Genomic DNA, 12,354 nt, shown 5'->3' with positions numbered 1-12,354 from the left:
TTGGGAGGACCACATACATATTAGATCTCATGCTCCAGGACATTTTGACCTGTCTTGGCTCTTTATCGCATAGTCACTGTGTCCAGCATGTGGAAATGATAGAGGGAAGGAGGCACAATTCATGTACTGATGGTGATTTTGGTTATGTATTCATGTACTGATGGTGATTCTAGTGCTATATTCATGTACTGATGGTGGGTCTGGTGATGCATTTCTGATCTGTTGGTATTTCTGGTGATGTATTCCTGTGCTAATAGTGCTTCTGGTAATGTATTTCTGTTCTGTTGGTGGTTTTAGTAATGTATTCCTATAATGATGGTGCTTCTGTTGATGTATTTATATACTAATGGTAGTTGTGAAGCTGTATTCATGTACTGATGGTGGTTCTGGTGATGTGTTCCTGTACTGATTGTGGTTGTGTTGCTGTAGTTCAAAATTGTTAATGGTTTTAGTGATGTATTCCTGTGTTTTGTTCTGTTCATGTGCACATGTAACAACCCATAACTTGTCAAATAATTTGATACATAACATTTTAATTAACTATGGCGCTGTCTGACAAGTTAAGGATTACTATATGTGTATTTATGTTAGGAGCATAAATTATAAAATTAAGCACTGTAGCATGACAGATCATTACAGTGTGTATTAGTTTCATTTACAGAATTCATATATGCTTGCCGGTTCCAGCAGTCGTCACATGACCACTCTTATGTGATTTTCGTGCTTATGGTCACGTGCCACCTAGCTTCTTTTCCTGCTTCTCTCAACTAAGCAGGGGCTGTGTTTTTTCACTGACGATTGAGAGAATTAGGAAGAGGAGCTAGTCGGCTTGTGACAGTAAGTATGTAAATCAGACATGAGCGGCTACATGACAACTACTCAAACCACTTAAGCTATATATAGGGGGGCACCAAACTGAATTTTGCAAGAAAAGCTGGATTCCCCTGTGCCCTCCCACCCTCGATATGTTAAAGTAATCAGGGCGGGGAACAGCACTGAGCTGTAACAGCTATACTTCAATCATGCCATCTGTTCAGTTGATTGACATTCTGTTTAGCACAAGTACGAGTATGAGCCACGTGCAGAAATACATGTACTTACATACCATCAAGATCCGCTGCTTGCAGCTCCCTTTGCAATTACCAATCAGTGAGGTCCCAGATGTGCTCGATGAGTGACAAGTCGGAGACGCCGCAGGCCATTAAAGCACGTTTAAGCCATGCAGGCTGTTCACTGCAGCACAAAAAACATACGGCTTGGCGTTGTTGTGTTGAAAATGGCTCCTAGACACTTTGGAGAAATGGCCGTATCACTGGTTCCATGAACAAATCCATGTAATAGAATAGAATAATAAACTGCAAAGCAGAAAAAAAGAATATTCTGGTTTTATTTTGTAAAATAAATAATGTGGGAGACGCATTCAAGCAATTCATTATTGATTAACTCATAAAACTTAGTTAATCACAACCTTCCCCCCAGACCGCTAACAAAAAAACAAGGACAAATGGTTTCACAATGATTTGAAGATAAGCAAACCACACACAATGTAATAATGGATGTTCATCAGCAGCAGCAGCAGCAGAAGTAGCAGACTTTGACTTCTTCATTATGAAGCTACAGAAGGTTGGATCTTTCTCTCTATTGCTTCTTATTTTGTGTCTTGGATCGCTCCCCTATTCTAATGCTGGAAACCTACTGGTAATACCCATGGATGGAAGCCACTGGATCAGTATGGTGTCAATAGTAGAGAAACTAGGACAACAAGGACATCAAATTGTGGTGCTGGTTCCAGAAAGCAACCTGAATGTGAAAGCTTCAGGCAAGTACATCTTGAAGACATACCCAGTACCATATACAACAGAACAACTTAAGGACGATTTCGCAAGATCTGCCAATGATTTTTTTGCTGAGCTTCCCACTGTGAAAAGAATAGTTAAAACCTTTAAAAAAATAGCCAATATCAGCAGCCTCCTCCATACAACATGCCGGCATCTACTTCAGAATAAAGAAGTTATTGATTACTTGAGAAGACAGATGTTTGATGCTGCCTTGCTGTCCCCTATTTTTCCTTGTGGACATATTATAGTTGCACATCTAAGACTTCCATCTGTGAGTTTTCTGAGAAGTCTTCCATGTGGCATTGACCAGCAGGCCACACAATGCCCAAGTCCTCCTTCTTATGTGCCCAGATTCTTCACCATCTACACTGATCGCATGATCTTTTTTCAAAGGATAAAAAATGTGCTTCTTCAGGTATTTGATGGCTTTCTTTGTAAGTTTCTTTATAATGACTTTGGAGACTTGGCTTCAGAATTCCTGCAGAAAGAGGTTTCTATGGTAGAACTCTACAGCCAGTCAGCTATATGGCTCCTAACGTATGATTTTGTGTTTGAGTTCAGTAGACCAATAATGCCCAACATGGTCTTTATAGGAGGCATCAACTGTTCCAATAAGAGAAACCTGACCCTTGTAAGTACAATATGAAATAAGAAGTTTTCCCTTGCCATACTGTTGTGCTTTCAACATTTGTTCCATTCAATAAAAATTAGTCTACATAATATGTGAAAGCTATATGTGATACTAGCAGTAAGTGTAAATGCTACAGAATTTGGGAATGCTAGGAGGTGCACAAGTCTGTTCCAGTATGGTTCTTATCGGACAGATACATAAGAAGATTCAGTGCTGCAGGAAAAAAAGGATTTGTTGGTGTATTTTTCAGCATATTGAATCCTATTTCTTTCTTTGACATTAAGTGCCAATAAGTTGCATAATGGGGAATTAGGGGAATTCAATGCTAATATCTTTTTCAGTGTTTGCCAGCTTTTGCATGTCTAGCTTGCAGCCTTTTTTTCCCACAAATCAGTGATGAAACTTGAAGCTCATGGGCCACAATGCAAAACCTTTAAACAAGGCCCCCAGCTATCACAGGTCTTTGCTATTGCTGACAAAACCCAAGATGAAAAACATGATAAGCAAATAACCTACAGCAAATAATCAGCAATAGTGCATGAAAATATAGGATGCTTCGTTAACATAATTTTGATTAAAAAAATTAAAAGCCATCCCACCACTTCACGTTGACCCTATTTCAAATGGTCCTAACCTCTAATCTTAAAACTTTACCATTTGTCAAGTGATGTGCATGTGGATAAGGGCTGAGAAGAACTGAACCCGGCTAGTGGACACGCAACCATGGGGATTGACATGGCTATTATTGGTCTTCTGCTATAGGCCAAAGGGACCTTTTAGGCTCCCCTAGGTTCCAGCACCTGGATGCGGCTGCAAATCTTGCACCGGCTAAAGCAAGTTATTTTTTTCTAAGGGGTTTGTCCACTACTTTTATATTGATGACATATCGTGGAAATACCAGATCAGCACAAGATTGGTCGGGTTCGCGCCCCCACCAATCAGAAATTTTTAGGATTAGCAGCAGTCTGATAATATCAGTTGTGCAGAACAGCACAGACAGTCAACGGTATATTGCAGATTCTCTGCCATTGATTCCAATTGGGGCAGATGTGCAATACCAGCCGCGGCCACTATACAGCTTATGGATCTGTGCTATGTAGCTCTGAAACGGATCACATCTGGTTGCCACCAACACCGGGAACAGGTGATTGATGGGGTGTGCCAGGTGTCGCATCCCCACCGATCTGATATTAATGACCGCTCCTAAGAACAACCCTTTTAAATAAAGATTTCCACAACTATTCTCTAAATAACTCATGAACAGTCAGGTTTAATAATTCTAGAAAGTTAAACATTGATTAGTGCTAATAGGCCAACATTTATCACATGCAGCAATTATACATTGAGTATACTGTATAAACATGGCTTTTTCTCTGTTATTCAGGATTTTGAGACGCTGGTGAATAGTTCTGGTGAACATGGCTTTGTGGTTTTCTCCTTCGGATCGATGGTGTCTGAGATCCCTATGCATAAGGCAATGGATATAGCAGAAGCGTTGGGATCCATCCCTCAAACGGTAGGAAATGTGCTAGTGGCAATATTCATTTCTTTTAGTGTTTATGCTAACAACAAAAGAGGAGTTCTGTTTTCTGTGAATGTAATTTCTTAGTTTAGTATTGTTCCGATTTGTGTGACATGTTACAATGTTTACAGTTTTCTCTTTCATCGCTTATATTAATGAGCTATAATTAAAGTGGACAATTTTAATCATAACGGACATTTCTTGGCTGACATGTAACAAATAATCATTTCAGTGACACTCCTGGAAAGAAATTGTCCAGACTATCAGAAGAAATATTTTTTTAGTTTCTTCTAACAATGTTCCTAGAAAGCTTTTCTTGTTTGCCAGGCATCATTGAAAATGTGTGGCCAAGTTGAACGATTTTAATTGCCATTATGTACTAAAATGTGTACAACTGCAAGACTGGAATTATAGGTTACAAGGCGATTCACTAGCCTTCAGCCATTAAAATGTTTTTTCCTGCATGAAAAGGTATCCTTTATTCATAAGTGGGGAATAACTTAAGCTCTGTCTAAACTAACTGATTATTGTGAACAGGCTGCCAAACAGGCTTAAAAATCATCAATTTTGGCAGCACATCATCCTGTGTAAACAGGACCTGTGCCGCCGAGAATAATGACAGCCTATGTGCACTGACAGATCTATTACTGATCATACTGTGGGCATAGGAAATACAGCCTGCCTATCTAAACAGGCTATTAATTGGCTTCAGATCAGCAAACAAGTAACTTATTGATGGTTGTTAAATGCTGCAGGTCAGGTGAGATAAGCTCACCATTACTGATCACTGGAGGTCAGACGGCTATGACCTTTAGTAATCCCAAGAATGAAGCTTCTTCAGGGCTGATTGGAGCGGAGGTGTAGCATACGCACCACCACTCTATCCATTGTCTATGGGACTGCCGTGTACATCGATAGACAATGAATGTGGAATCCCTTTCTTGGGATCACTTGAAGTCCATCCCCAAATGAATAGGGCATAACTTTTAATTTTGGAAAAACCTTTAACCAATATGTATAGCAGACCTTAAGAAATGAAGAAAACATGGTGTTCCATGGTTGACTGCAAACGACATCACAGGAGACTTCATCTAGGGGAGAACTTGGTAACTCTTGGTCCCTCCATACAGCACCATACAGAGTGCCTACGTAGTCCAGGTCATGTGCATGGCTTTACTCTGTGCATTATCCATGAGTGTATGTGCTAAGTGGTCTTTGAAAATAGTGAATAAAATCCAGTGTCTATATAAAGGCAAACTACAATAATTGCATTCACAATTCTAGGTTATCTGGAGATACACAGGAAAAGTGCCATCAAACCTGGCAAATAACACCCACCTGGTGAAGTGGCTGCCACAGAATGACCTGCTCGGTAAGTGTGTGTAATACCAGTGAGACACCAACATAGTCGGGTGCAGAAAAATAGGTACGCAGCACTTGAATAAAATCCTAAACAGAAACCATAAGGAAATTTATGGAAAGTTTTTGTTCCACCTCTGTGGTTTATAACATCATACCTTTTTCGCTTACCTCCTCCCTCCTTCCCTACTTTAACTACACCCTTTTAATTTTGTTTATGTTCTTGCTTCCCACTCTTTTTGTCAATCTCTCATTATTTGCCTTACCTCTTGTCCTTTCTCTTTGCAAGAGTTTACAAAGTTCAGAGTTTTAGTCTACTTGTCTAAATACTCAAGCTTATAGGTCATCCTTCACGCTCCTCAGTCATTTGTCTGGAGAGCTCCCAAGCTTAAGGTACCTTCACACGAAACGACTTTACAATGAGAACGACAACGATCCGTGACGTTGCAGCGTCCTGGATAGCGATATCGTTGTGTTTGACACGCAGCAGCGATCTGGATCCCGCTGTGATATCGCTGGTCGTTGAATAAAGTTCAGAACTTTATTTGGTCGTCAGACCGGCGTGTATCGTCGTGTTTGACAGCAAAAGCAACGATGCCAGCGATGTTTTACGCTGGTAACCAGGGTAAATATCGGGTTACTAAGCGCAGGGCCGCGCTTAGTAACCCGATGTTTACCCTGGTTACCAGCGTAAAAGTAAAAAAACAAACAGTACATACTCACCTGCGCGTCCCCTGCCGTCCGCTTCCTGCTCTGACTGAGCGCCGGCCCTAAAGTGAAAGTAAAAGCACAGCGGTGACGTCACCGCTCTGCTGTTAGGGGCCGGCGCTCACACAGTACAGGAAGCGGACGCCGGGGGACGCGCAGGTGAGCATGTACTGTTTGTTATTTTTACTTTTACGCTGGTAACCAGGGTAAACATCGGGTTACTAAGCGCGGCCCTGCGCTTAGCAACCCGATGTTTACCCTGGTTACCCGGGGACCTCGGCATCGTTGGTCGCTGGAGAGCGGTCTGTGTGACAGCTCTCCAGCGACCAAACAGCGACGCTGCAGCGATCGGCATCGTTGTCGCTATCGCTGCAGCGTCGCTTCGTGTGAAGGTACCTTTAAACCATTTTTGAGGACCTTTGACTTGCGCAGAATCCTGCATTTCTACACATACTGTTTTACATTCTACTTATACGATAGGCTTAAAACAATTACTTCTTTATATTGTGATTTGGAGCACGGTTCTGAGCTTTATCATAGTTTTTTTTCAACATATTTCAATATTGTAAAGAATGAAAAATTACCTCAAAAATAAAGACAGGACATTCTCACTTGACGTGGGAAGAATTGTAGTACTAAACATGGAGATGGCTGTTTTCTGTTTGGAGGTGCCGGTCAGTCTTTTGATATTTGTAAACATATTCCATGGACAGGGCTGGCATTCCAATTAAAGAAGCAATCCCTTTATTTTCTTATCCCTGTTTAATATACTAATGTCTACTCTGCTTTGAGCAATATGTCATTATATCCCGCTTCCTCAAAGGAGTAGAATACCAAATAAAAAAAAATATTATTTTTTTAATTTAAATAACTACCCACTTTTCAACAAACCTTCCATAAATCAATAGTGCAAGCAAATATAAGAGACTCCTCCTGAGTTGATCATTCACTCAAAAACACAGCTAATTATCTTGCTGGAGACAATACAGACAGCCATCTTACTGATAAAATTACAGCCTATTGAAGTGTATAGGGTAGGGAGGGGAAGGGATGAGCGAACTACTCAAGGACAGCTTATTCTGAAAAGTCACCCAAGGCTAAAAGTACACTTTAAAGAGTTATTGTTAAAATAAAAAGAAAAACTCCAAACTATTATAATGTGTGGATAGCTGATATGGCCGTTTTTCATGGCAACAGATTCCCTTTAACATGTAAGGTGTTGTTCTTCCTTGGGGTACAGGTCTGCAGTCACTGTCACTTCAGACTTGTGAATCTTCGCAGCGTCATCTGGGGATTCTCTGGTACTGCGAGCAGGCGGTCACATGAATGTAAGCATGCAATTTGAAAACTTCCGGCCACATTCCGACTAGATGTGTCTGGCCTTGCTCAAATCCCTTGCATTGGTCGAGGCCAGGCACGTCTGGTCTGCACCTGACTGTCTGAATGGAAATCGCATACTTGCGGTCACACCACCGCCTCTCTCAGCGCTGGTACTGGAGAATCCTGATATCACACAATGTGCACATTGTGAGGATTCACAAGTTTGAAGTCACATATCGAGACTTATATCCTAACTCTGTAGAAACCCCTTTAAGAAAAACCTTCAACTTGAGAATATTTCAGACAATTTCTTTATATTTCAGCACATCCAAAAGCCCGTGCCTTCATTACTCATGCGGGTTCACATGGAATCTACGAGAGTATCTGTAATGCTGTCCCGGTGGTCATGTTACCCCTTTTTGGTGACCAAATGGATAATGCTAAAAGGATTGAGTCCCGAGGAGCTGGAGTGACACTCAACGTCTTGGACATGACACCAGATGACCTTTTTAAAGCTCTTGACGCTGTAATAAATAATCCAAGGTAAGCATGATATTACAATTCAAAAGATATTAAAGAATTGCTAGAGAAAATTTGGTATTTTGTAATTTTTTTCGGGCAGTTGTTAATATGTAATAATACAATTGGAAAAGAAATACCTTTATTGCTATATTTATACATCTACATAAAAAAATACTTAGGTGGGCCCATCATTGTCCCTCATAACGTTTCCTCTCGTGTTGCATCCACCTTAAAACGCCTTCTTAGTTTTACATGAGAAATTGGCGTAACCTAACAAATGAGTGTTGACATCTTACCTTGCAGATTGCATGCTTCAAATGCTTGGATTAGGGCAGTGTTAGGGTACCGTCTCACTATACGATTTACCAACGATCACGACCTGCGATACGACCTGGCCGTGATCGTTGGTAAGTCGTTGTGTGGTCGCTGGGGAGCTGTCACACAGTCAGCTCTCCAGCGACCAACGATGCCGAAGGCCCCTGGTAACCAGGGTAAACATCGGGTTACTAAGCGCAGGGCCGTGCTTAGTAACCCGATGTTTACCCTGGTTACCAGCGTAAAAGTAAAAAAAAACAAACCGTACATACTTACATTCCGGTGTCTGTCCCCCGGCGTTCTGCTTCTCTGCTCTGTATCAGCCCCAGCCGGAAAGCACAGCGGTGACGTCAGACGTCACCGCTGTGCTTTCCGGCCGGCAGGCGCTCACAGTGCAGGGAAGCAGAACGCCGGGGGACAGACACCGGAATGTAAGTATGTACGTTTTTTTTTTTTTTACTTTTACGCTGGTAACCACGGTAAACATCGGGTTACTAAGCGCGGCCCTGCGCTTAGTAACCCGATGTTTACCCTGGTTACAAGCGAACGCATCGCTGGATCGCTGTCACACACAACGATCCAGCGATGACAGCGGGAGATCCAGCGACGAAAGAAAGTTCCAAACGATCTGCTACGACGTACGATTCTCAGCAGGATCCCTGATCGCTGCTGCGTGTCAGACACAGCGATATCGTATGGATATCGCTGGAACGTCACGAATCGTACCGTCGTAGCGACAAAAGTGCCACTGTGTGACGGTACCCTTAGACTTCAATTGCTGGAGTCCTTTACTTCCTCCCTGCTGCTGTATGTTGTATGAGCAAATAGAGAGTACTAACACAGGGAATCACAAACTTTTTCTGTGCTTAGTGAGTGAACTTGTCCACTAATAAAGTCTTGTGAACATAGAAACATCAACACTGGTCATGTGGTGAGTGTAGGAGAGGGAAGAACTGTCAGTGAATGTAACCTAGGAGACTTGTAAAAACAGTGATCATGAAAGATGTGTAGGAGTACGTGCATACCATACAGAATATTTTTTCAGTTGGTCTGCTACAAAAAAAATGACTTAAAATATGCTTGAAAGACTCATATTCATGTTTAATGTAAAACCACTTTACTATTCATGTGTTCAGTGATTCGAATGTAGGAAAAATTAAAGTTCACGTCACTACGTTGCAGAGGCTTCTGGTGGAATCTGCTCCAAACTAGGCACTGTCCAATCAAAATAAAATCCTCTTCAGGAAACAGTATCCTCCTCCAAAAACTCCCAAAGAATCTGTGCATACAGAATTTTTTGAAACAGTCAAAAATCATGAGTTTTTTAAGCAGAATCTACTTTAGGAAGTGTTCCTTCTTTGGGGAGTTTTTATAGTTTTTTTTCCTGAAGCTGTGAAGTGTTCCCTGCTGCATTTTGATTGGTCAGTGCCTGGATTGTGACATGCGCTTCCTTTTTTCTTCCAGACATTTTTGAAAACCACTTTAAGATAAAAAAAAAAACTAAAAAAAAAAAAATTTATCTGAACAACAAAATTGATTTTGTACAGAAATTTACCGGTAATTAGATGAGTTTTCCAGGAGGTTTTCTATCCCTTTTTGAGGAGGATTTTTGGATTGGATCAGCTTCCCCCCAAAAAAACGGCGTGCAAATACCCAAAAGGCTATGGCCACACTATCAGTATTTTTCCTCAGTATTTGTGGGCCAAAAATGCAGAATTTGTGCTCTTTTCCTGTGATATATTTTGCCTGATTATCCCTCACCTGGTTTTGTCTTACAAATAATGAGGAATAATGCTGGCCAAATACTGATAGTAGTGCCATTGCCAAAGAAGGATAATTGCATGTGACGTCTTTTAAATGCCGACATATTTGCTGAAGACGCTGCTGGAAACTGCTGGTGGAAGAATGAATCAGTCACTTACTTTTACCACTTCACGACTTTCAAAGCCTGAAGCTGTTAAAAGAAGTGACAAAAAACGAAACATATGCACAGCAGGTCATCTTGAGATTACTGTGCATATGTTCATTCTGTTTGGCGTTTTCTTAGCACTTTTTCACCCAGGATTCAGATGGAATCTGACGTTGTGTGCACATACCCTACGGAACGTTTCTACTAGAAAAATTTGGTTTTGACCATCTAAAAAAAACTTGTATGTTCATACATTGCAAACTATTATAACCTGTTCCATCTCTTTCTCATTTTTTTCAACCTTAGCTACAAAGAGAACATTCAGCGATTGTCCACTCTGCACCTTGACAGACCAATTCATCCCCTGGACCTTGCAGTTTACTGGGTAGAATTTGTCATGAGACACAAAGGTGCACCTCACCTGCGACCAGCTGCTCATGACCTGAACTGGATACAGTATCACTCTCTAGATGTCTTTGGCTTCCTCCTTGTCGTAGTGGCCACCATACTCTTCATCAGCTTTAAATGCTGTGCCTACACCTGCAGACGATGCTGCGGCACAAAGTCTAGACCGAAGTCGAAATCCAAAAAAGAATAGGTCATGCATATATAGAACTACTAGAATTGCTGTAGCTTTATTCTATGTTGGGGCTTATATTTTTACCCAATAATGTGAATTACAGAAAATAAACTTTTTTTTTTGCCATTGAACAAACTTGTACTTGGAATTTGACAGAGAATTTGATGCAAAAAAACATTCAACCTATTATTTTCTGAACAAATAAATTAAAGATAAACCTCTTAACATACTGACTCGAAATTTTTTCTCCTGATTGAGAATGTTTGGTAGAAAATTTCTGTGTTAAAAGATGCTAATGGTTACAACACTTTTTTTTGTAGGTTTGCCACTATGTAGTCTAGTGCAGAAGCCTGATATCAAGTACCTAAAATGCTTGTGTTTTTCGTTTATTTTTTAAAATAGTTTTTTTTAACCAGAAACTTTTCCTGGACCTGTTTTCAAGAATTTTGGAAGAGTTTTTGATTTGACAGTGTCTAGATTGCATTGGATCCCATCAAGATCTCCTTCAAATGCCGGAGTCACATTACTGTAGAATACGGCCAAGTGCTATGCGAGAAAACATATCACAAAACATAGCACTCGGCCCAGTGTTAATCTATGGGGCAGCTCACATCAGCATTTTTTTTCAGGCGTATTCGACGTGTGTGTAAAATTGCAGCATGCTGCGATTGTCACCAAGATTCGCCAATGCAAGCCTATGGGTGCGAGAAAAAAAAATTGCACAGCACTCGGACCATGTGTTGTCCGATTTTTACACACCGATGTCCTTTGAAATGTCCACAATTCATCTTGCCGCATATACAAGTAAAATAAAGCGTGACAGGTTAGAATAAAATAGAATAGATATACGGTATACACATAGAATACATAGATATATAGATGTCAGTGACACACATATATGTATTGTAAGATTGCTCTTACTGAGCGTATTGGGGGACACTCGCTTGGCACGGGATTGACGTAGTCAGGCACGATTTTTCGCTTAAACACAGTCTATGCGGTTTATTAAACTGTCATAAACCGGGTTATGCACAGTTCATTATATACATTTCACGAAACACAACAGGCACCAACTGGTGATATTAACTTGCAGCTTTATCTTACACTTTACGGCTTTGACTCACGGACTCTAAACATGCTGGACCTCTCACTTTGCCCAGTTACCATGGGTGTCCGTACGCCGTACAGTTCACCAACGTCCCAAGTCACATACAGCACATATGACACTGGGTCGCAGTCTCTAAGCACGCTGAACCTCACTCCGTTCAGTTGCCGTTGGAGACCACACAGTTCATAGAACATCACAAGCACCAACAGTCTGTATAGTACCTGACGGGAGCTCCGGCTCCACCTGCTGACTCCTTGTCAGTCCACTCCTCCGGGTAAGCTGCCTCACAGGGATCACCAACTTGCCTGGCCGGCACACATTAGTCAGTCCAGACCCACCAAAGGACTGTAGCTTCCCCACACAGTAGCTGTCACTGGCTCTGCAGATCCCAGTCCTCACCTCGTGCTATTCAGGGATCCGGTCCTACTCCAAGGACCTCCCAACACCCAGGTTACACAGGATCACACAGGTGGCCAGTCCGGGTACTATTCAGGACGTCCATCCCCAGCTGGGACCGTCCAATACCCAGGTCACCAATAGCA

At 41.5% G+C, this 12,354-nt stretch overlaps 1 protein-coding gene across 7 annotated transcripts in view; it reads left to right on the top strand.

Moving 5' to 3' along the window:
- Nucleotides 1-10,929, top strand: part of LOC143784284 (UDP-glucuronosyltransferase 1A1-like) — a 192,447-nt gene extending 181,518 nt beyond the window's left edge. For 6 of the 7 annotated variants that reach the window (XM_077272374.1, XM_077272373.1, XM_077272369.1 and 3 more), the window contains exons 2-5: nt 3,854-3,985; nt 5,276-5,363; nt 7,702-7,921; nt 10,431-10,929. In XM_077272374.1, the coding sequence (XP_077128489.1) occupies nt 3,854-3,985; nt 5,276-5,363; nt 7,702-7,921; nt 10,431-10,722 (732 nt within the window). In that variant the 3' untranslated portion in view covers nt 10,723-10,929. Of the gene's footprint in view, nt 1-1,575; nt 2,470-3,853; nt 3,986-5,275; nt 5,364-7,701; nt 7,922-10,430 lie in introns of those variants that run through there. The other variant, XM_077272371.1, reaches the window with a different exon arrangement.
- Nucleotides 10,930-12,354: the final 1,425 nt, after the last annotated feature.

This window comes from Ranitomeya variabilis, chromosome 7 (genome assembly GCF_051348905.1).
Source record: "Ranitomeya variabilis isolate aRanVar5 chromosome 7, aRanVar5.hap1, whole genome shotgun sequence".
Classification (NCBI taxonomy): domain Eukaryota; kingdom Metazoa; phylum Chordata; class Amphibia; order Anura; family Dendrobatidae; genus Ranitomeya; species Ranitomeya variabilis.
This window is presented reverse-complemented; position numbering and strand designations above follow the sequence as displayed.